Raw genomic sequence first — 8850 nt, forward strand, 5'->3', positions numbered from 1 at the left:
CCAAAAGCCTTTATTACAAAGTGAAAGGTTTTAGACCAGACAAGAAAACCGCAGACATCACCAAAGAAGCAGGATGAGCTGTTGACACCACATTAGCTGACTGACGAGTTCAAAAGAACTCTTAAACAAACAACTTGTCAAAGACCCAATGCAGAAGATCCTGGGTTTGACCTTCCACGAAGCTCATGGTCCACACTAAACCGCATCCGCACAAATCATGGCAGATGCGGATACCTGATGCATAATTGGAAAATGTAAAACTCTCCAGTGTGCGACTGTGGTCCTTCAGAACAGCATTGTCAACCTTCCTGATCCATATGTCACAACAGAGAATATTCACTGATTCAAACGCTTTCTTCTTCAGATCCATTGTTATGTTGTTTTGCATTGTTAAAAAGCTCTCGTTTGCCTATTTTATTACGTAACTTTGATCCCAGTCCACCTTCAATAACTGCCCCCTAGGTATACATACTTAACTAATTTAAAGATGTCTGTGGAACACAACTGTGCAACACAACTCCATGTATGTATGTATGTTGAACTCTATCCAAAACGTTAAGCTTTACAAACCCACTTCTTTAAAACAACATGTGCTCTAGGATTGCCCACACTCAACTACTACTGAACTCCAGGCTAAAATAGCATTTATCTAGAACACAAATAAAAATGGAATGCTATCATTTAATAACTACCCTGAAACTTAGACCTCCCATTATATCCCGTGTGTTTTTCATAACATACATGCACCTCTGCTTACAAAGCACTTCTCTACGTCTGAAAAAAACAAAGAAAAACTGTATTGAGTATTTAACAGACATATTCTTTGCTCTTACGTTATAAGACTTTAGTTGCAGCGTAGATTATCTTACCTCCATTTTGTCCTTAGACAGGTCAACCTGCAATAAAAGCCCAGCTACCCTACTGGTAAAAGATCTTCCCACCCTTTGTGTATATACATTTGTCTGCAACACTAAAGTGTATATATGTCCATTCATTCCCATATTTATATTCTACCAGGGAAAGCCCACTGAGCTATTAGCTCTTTTTCAGAAGCGACTGGCCACAAATGATAGCTCAACGAAGTGGATTATTTTGCGGAAATGTATTGCAACCAAATGATCTAAATGTGCATGGAAAAATCAGAGAAACCGGAAAAAAATCCACACGACGATCGGGAAAACATGCATACTCCAAAAACATCTCACCACCGCGGCACCATTGTTTCTGTATTTTTGGTTCTTTCGGTAAAGTCACGTAGAAGGGAAACAATAAAAAAAAAACACAGAAAGAAAAAACACAGCAAGAAAATTTCAAATGTTCTTGCTGTGTTTTTCACACCTGATGATGATTGCTTGTGTTACAGTCAAAACATTGTGAGAATTGTATTGTTTTAAATTTTATTTTATTGTTTCCCTTCTACGTGACTTTACCGAAAGAACCAAGAATATGAATCCCTGCAGTCACGAAAGCTTTAAATCACCATTGTTTCTAATACAACACTAGACGTGAAGAAACAAGTCTTTCAAAGAGGTATTTTTTTCAGTGGGTACAGATGCATTCATTCAAGGTCTCACATACCAATACCACTGCATGAGATTTCATTAAAAATGCAGAAAAATACAATAAAAGAGGTGACAGACAACATACATTTTCACCAGGGTTTATCTCAGCAACATTAGAACACATTTAACGGAAATGATATTGGATAGATAAACAGCATGTTGTGTAACCATTTCACATTATCTGATGATTCATAAACACTAATTTAAACTTACAAGATATAATTTTGAAACTTAACAAATAAGGACACCAAGAATCACTCAAGATAAACATAAGCTAAATAAAAAAGGGCATATACAACATAAGCTGCTAAATAATATTGTGAGAGAACGTTTTTAAAACCTATAGAATATGCATAGCTAGGCAATTTCTAAAGGAAGATCAGGTTTAAACTGTTGATATAAACAGGACAACAAGAAAGATGAACATGATAACGATGTGGATGTTTTAATTAATTACACACTGCCAGTAACAATGGGTGGAAAATAAACATCCACGGTACAAGCTCAGGGTTACGTTAACAAAAAGAGGAGCACAGCACTAGAAATGAAACATAGAAATCAGGGCTACCATATCAATCATTGAAAAAGTAGTCTCGGATAGACGATATATCTCATTCAAAGGGATGATGGCCAACGGGCAAGGCTCGTAACAAAATGGAAAACCAAAGAAGAGAATGTTGCCAAGAGGATGACCACCTCCGATGTGGCGTGATGCGATCAGCGATCCGCACATACAAAACGGATTGTTGCATCGCAAGACCGCAAGGGATGATCACGGCGTGTGTAAGCCATCATCCAGAAGTGATAGATGATGATGAGACTATACAATACCATGGCATCAAACAATTCAAAAATATCTTCCAATATCAAAGCATTCTCAAACTTAGCAATATCAGTTTTCAGTATTTTAAGGAGGTTTCTTTTGGATTATGCAGACTTTTGTCAAGAAAACTATTTTTAAAATAATTCATTTTCTGGAATAGTTTAGCGATTCAATAAAACAATTCACGTTTGCCAAAAAGATACAATATTTCAAAAGACAACATAATTTTACAAGTTCAGTACTGTTATATGAATGTAACAATATGCATTTCCATATCAATTTAGATTAAATACTCTTTGTTTCGTTGAATCTCTTAACTGATTGTGAATACATTTTAATCTTTCATGTCCTCCTTAAAAATGTATATATTTTTCATCAATTGTGATGCCCTTGGCTTTTTGTAATAGTTCCTCGTTAATAACATTATAATACGTATGGAAGTGTGCCTAAGTGCCTATTGTCATAATTTTCCATTTATATTTTATAATTAAGGATAATAGGGAAATTAATTCTGCTTACATGTGCAAATGCAAATGGACCTGAAAATGTGCAAAATATTCTCCTTTAGTGAAATTTCCACAAAACTGTCCTCGGAGGGTTGAGGCTAATTATCTTTTGTGCATATTCTTGTGTCATTATTATAATTCCGATGAATTTGTGGTTATTTTCGATTGTTATTTCACAAATTGAATACATTTTTAGGAATAGCTGTCGTATTTATGAGAACTATATATCGTCCAATTAAATATTATTTTAATAACACTGTACCTTAGGCTACGTATATCGTGCCTCTATTCAGGGATGGTAATATATACTCTCAATTCAGAAAGGATCAGACAGTGATTTTCACATATAAGTGTGAGCAAATTGGAGATGGAGGATGGTGTGGTGGATGCTGAAGCAACTGAGGAAAGCCGATGTTATTGAAAAATGCACGTTTGGTGACTCTGGAGGGGAATGCTCTGTCAGAGCAATGGGCCGGCACAGCCGACATCCTGGATTGGGAATACAGGCAGTGAAACCGGATTCTCAAGTGCAGTTTATGACCTCAGGACCGCTTACCAATAACTGCGCGCCAACAAACATCATTAATTTTGGTTTATGGATGAATTGAGTTTATTCCAGCTCCAAAAATAAAATAGAAAATCGGTTTCAATGGATTGCAGTGCACAAAGAATGTGCGCCCATATTGTGAAGATAAGTCGATTGAAGTGACAGTATAAAGCAATTGTGACCTTATCATCTGGGGTTGTTAACAGACACATAGTGATGCACTGCTAGCTGCCAGTTACCTATATGGAAGAAGTATTTGTCTCATGACTGACATGACACTGATAGTACAGTTGTAATACAAATGGGGGGGGGGGGGTTAATTTTGAGATATGTCCGTGAAAATGTCACTTATTCACATTTGTGATTAATAAATATCTATACTGTGAATACCGTATTGCACAATACTCTGCTAAATGCTACATATATTCAAAATACAGAATAAACCGTTCATATAAAAGCGTTTGTGTTGCACGTTACACATTATCATAAAATACGCCAACAAAGGCACCTTCGGTATGCCATTTACATTCCAATTTACCCCGTTTGCGCTTGTCAACTATATGCGTTAAACATGGGGGGGGGGGGAGCGTAAATCGCTGGGGACGGGAGGAAGTGGGTGGGTGTATGGTCTCGTGTCGGAATATGTCGACCTGAAGGCATACAAAACCGGAGACTGAATGTCAGCAGGCGTCAGAGGGTGGGCTTGCCAGCCACTATTCAGACGCCTCTTTAAGCTGCTTGGAAGGGACCATTCACTCTGCAAAAAACGTAAGTGCGTAATACATCCTACCGACACGTCTCCAGCGTGCATGCATATTCGATGCAAACTGCTGTACCCGGGTGCGTGTTTTGCAACAACAAAAAACAAGTGCACGCGCATATAGGAATGTGATCATTCATTTCTGCTTGTGAAGTTTGCACGTGTAAATTAATCACACCGTTCGCTGCGATCACACCGTTCGCTGCGTCCGTGTGAAAGTTATGCATTCTGAGAGCAGCGTTAATGGCCGTTACCGGTGAAAGAACGAAGCTGACTCATTCGAACACAAAAGCTCAATGTTAAAATATGTTTTTTATAGAGCAGCCAGCGTTTTTGTTGCTGCACAAGCCGAATCAGCTTAGACAATGTATTCACGTGTTATTTAAATGTCACTTTCCCAGGCTCTGCCCTTCAAGCAAACACATCAATTTAACTGGACCTCTGGGGAAGCCTCGATTAGGCACTAGATTCTAAACGGGAACGCGCGCGGCTAATTTAATAAAGTAGCTGTCCCCGGTGCTGAACGGGCGCCGCGCGTTCGTCGCACGCGATGGAGCTCAGCACGTTCACCATGGACGAGTGGGGTGACAGGAACGTGTCGCTTCACGCGATGATGCTCGACCACGCGGCCACCACCGCCTCCTCGGCCACCACGAATGCGTCGACCCCCTTCAAGGGCGTGCAGCTCATCCGCACCTTGAAACCATTCGTTGTGCTCTTCTACACAGCGGTGGTGGTCGTGGGCGTCGTAGGAAACTTCCTGCTCGTCTACGTGATCTGCCGCGTCAAGAAGATGCACAACGTGACAAACCTGCTCATCGGAAACCTGGCTTTCTCCGATCTCCTCATGTGCGCCATGTGCGTGCCGCTCACTCTGGCGTACGTGTTCGACGCGCGCGGGTGGGTGTTCGGCAGCTTCATGTGCTACTTCGTGTTTCTCATGCAGCCCGTGTCCGTGTACGTGTCGGTATTCACGCTCACGGTCATCGCTGTGGACCGGTACATCGTCACCGTGTACCCGCTGCGCCGCCGCATCACCATCCCCACGTGCGGCTACCTGCTGGCCGCGATCTGGGTGACCGCGTGCGCGCTCGCCGCCCCGGCGTTGGCTCACACCTACTATTGCGAGTTCCCGGAGCAGCACATGACCATCTGCGAGGAGTTCTGGATCGGCGCGGAGAGGGAGCGCCTTGCGTACGCTTACAGCACCCTAGTGCTCACCTACGGACTGCCGTTGCTCGTCATCTCACTATCCTATTTCAAGATCTCGGTGAAGCTGAAGAACCGCGTGGTGCCAGGCACGGTGACCCAGAACCAGGCGGAAATGGATCGCGCCCGGCGTCGCAAGACCTTTCGACTCCTGGTTCTCGTGGTCACTGCGTTCAGCGTCTGCTGGCTGCCGCTGCACATATTCAACTTTCTGCGCGACGTGGACATCCGCCTGATCGACAAGTACTACTTCAATCTGGTGCAGCTGCTGTGCCACTGGTTCGCCATGAGCTCGGCCTGCTACAACCCGTTCATCTACGCGTGGCTGCACGACAGATTTCGAAGCGAGCTCAAGAAGATGTTCACGGTGAAACGGAGGGTGGCTCCCAGTAACAACACCGGCATCGCCAGTATGGTGTTGTGAAGGAAGTGAGAGGAAGGGAGAGAAAGAGGGAGAGAAAGAGAGAATGCGCTGGAAGTGAAACAAATAAATACGTGACACCGAAACGACTAATTAAGTATTATATGTGGTGAAGTATTGTCAAATAACGGCTGTAAATTTTATACAAATTTAAATTTTTACTTGGTAAAGAAGTTACCTAAACCATGTCTTAATCTCAGCACTAGCATATAAAATTACCCCAAGTCGTAGATTTTTGTGTAACAGTTATTCTCGCTTTTATTTTATCCCCGAGTTGAATTTTAACGAACCAACCAAAGTCCGAATCGCAAACATGCTTTTATTTGGCTCGGTCGTTTGAGTTCCAGTACGCTCTCTAAAGGTTAAACGCATTCGCTATCGTACTGAGCAACAGCAGTAAGGCAACATAACCCCCGGGTTATCAAAACTCCGGTCGGCACGATGATTTAAAATTCCTCACCGCTTGCTACATTGGAGTGTTTATGCTTAAGTAACATGCGACGATGTAACGTACATTTTCAAGTCCAGTCGTTGTGTTTGTTGTAGCTTAATTTAAGAGTAATATAAGGAGGGCTTAATTTCACACTATTTTCTAGAACACTGATAGTCTGACTTGGGGTATGGATTATTATCGGCACTCAAATGCAAGGTATGCCCACCAATAATATTTCTAGGTTATTGTACCTTTTATGCCTATACAGTAATCTGATTAACAAGTTTGTACAAATCAGAACATAATATTGTGAGATATTTATGGCGTGCAAATAAATAATGGAGCACCACTGCAGACTGTTTCTGCTGAAATGAAGCCCTGATTATAATTCGTAATTTTGCACAATTACTGCAAATGCCTCTAAGCATTTTCTTGATATTGTGTGCAATTAGTGTTTGGTGTGCTTATAATACAACCAGTTGAATGAGGTGATGTAAAATTATGTTTTGCATATCATATTTTGCATTTGAAAAAAACTTGTGCATTGCAACCAATGTGTCATAACTACACGGCATTGTGCAACTGTATTGCATGGCAAATTAAAATATACGCACCTTTACAGTATGTAAGTCTCAAATCTGTTATCATTTCATTTTAAATAAAACACTGCTTGTTTAAATCTATCTGTATTGTACTTGACTCATAAATCAAAAGCATATTAATTTACAATATTGATTTTTATCTTTCGTGACTGCAGGAATTCATACTCTTTGGTTCTTTCGGTAAAGTCATGTACAGTGAGGGAAAAAAGTATTTGATCCCCTGCTGATTTTGTACGTTTTCCCACTGACAAATAAATGATCAGTCTATAATTTTAATGGTAGCTTTATTTGAACAGTGAGAGACAGAATAACAACAACAAAATCCAGAAAAACGCATGTCAAAAATGTTATAAATTGATTTGCATTTTAATGAGGGAAATAAGTATTTGACCCCTCTGCAAAACATGACTTAGTACTTGGTGGCAAAACCCTTGTTGGCAATCACAGAGGTCAGACGTTTCTGGTGGTTGGCCACCAGGTTTGCAAACATCTCAGGAGGGATTTTGTCCCACTCCTCTTTGCAGATCTTCTCCAAGTCATTAAGGTTTCGAGGCTGACGTTTGGCAACTCGAACCTTCAGCTCCCTCCACTGATTTTCTATGGGATTAAGGTCTGGAGACTGGCTAGGCCACTCCAGGACCTTAATGTGCTTCTTCTTGAGCCACTCCTTTGTTGCCTTGGCCGTGTGTTTTGGGTCATTGTCATGCTGGAATACCCATCCACGACCTATTTTCAATGCCCTGGCTGAGGGAAGGAGGTTCTCACCCAAGATTTGACGGTACATGGCCCCGTCCATCGTCCCTTTGGTGCGGTGAAGTTGTCCTGTCCACTTAGCAGAAAAACACCCCCAAAGTATAATGTTTCCACCTCCATGTTTGACGGTGAGGATGGTGTTCTTGGGGTCATAGGCAGCATTCGTCCTCCTACTCCAAACACGGCGAGTTGAGTTGATGCCAAAGAGCTCCATTTTGGTCTCATCTGACCACAACACTTTCACCCAGTTGTCCTCTGAATCATTCAGATGTTCATTGGCAAACTTCAGACGGGCATGTATATGTGCTTTCTTGCGGGCACTGCAGGATTTCAGTCCTTCACGGCGTAGTGTGTTACCAACTGTTTTCTTGGTGACTATGGTCCCAGCTTCCTTGAGATCATTGATAAGATCCTCCCGTGTAGTTCTGGGCTGATTCCTCACCGTTCTCATGATCATTGCAACTCCACGAGGTGAGATCTTGCATGGAGCCCCAGGCCGAGGGAGATTGACAGTTCTTTTGTGTTTCTTCCATTTGCGAATAATCGCACCAACTGTTGTCACCTTCTCACCAAGCTGCTTGGCGATGGTCTTGTAGCCCATTCCAGCCTTGTGTAGGTCTACAATCTTGTCCCTGACATCCTTGGAGAGCTCTTTGGTCTTGGCCATGGTGGAGAATTTGGAATCTGATTGATTGATTGATTTCTTCTGTGAACAGGTGTCTTTTATACAGGCAACAAGCTGATATCAGGAGCACTCCCTTTAAGAGTGTGCTCCTAATCTCAGCTCGTTACCTGTATAAAAGACATCTGGGAGCCAAAAATCTTTCTGATTGAGAGGGGGTCAAATACTTATTTCCCTCATTAAAATGCAAATCAATTTATAACATTTTTGACATGCGTTTTTCTGGATTTTGTTGTTGTTATTTTGTCTCTCACTGTTCAAATAAACCTACCATTAAAATTATAGACTGATCATTTATTTGTCAGTGGGCTAACGTACAAAATCAGCAGGGGATCAAATACTTTTTTCCCTCACTGTAGGTATAAGATAAAATAAATCACGACGTTTCGGGTGCAAAACAAGCGTCCATCATCAGGTGGGGAAGCTTTCCCGTGATTTATTTTATTTTATACCTACGTGACTTTACCGAAAGAACCAAAGAGTATGTAAATTTACACTTCAAATAAAATATGTTGAATTCACTACAGCGAAACAGTTATTAGCGTAACAATA

At 41.4% G+C, this 8850-nt stretch overlaps 1 protein-coding gene across 1 annotated transcript; it reads left to right on the top strand.

Moving 5' to 3' along the window:
• The first annotated feature begins 4099 nt into the window (after window positions 1-4099).
• Window positions 4100-6795, top strand: PRLHR (prolactin releasing hormone receptor). Its single transcript, XM_061552653.1, has 2 exons — window positions 4100-4206; window positions 4600-6795. Exon 2 carries the CDS (start codon window positions 4749-4751, stop codon window positions 5829-5831), a length of 1083 nt encoding a protein of 360 aa, XP_061408637.1. The 5' UTR covers window positions 4100-4206; window positions 4600-4748; the 3' UTR covers window positions 5832-6795.
• Window positions 6796-8850: the final 2055 nt, after the last annotated feature.

Source organism: Lethenteron reissneri, chromosome 17 (genome assembly GCF_015708825.2).
Source record: "Lethenteron reissneri isolate LAM-NWPU_2019-01 chromosome 17, ASM1570882v1, whole genome shotgun sequence".
Classification (NCBI taxonomy): domain Eukaryota; kingdom Metazoa; phylum Chordata; class Hyperoartia; order Petromyzontiformes; family Petromyzontidae; genus Lethenteron; species Lethenteron reissneri.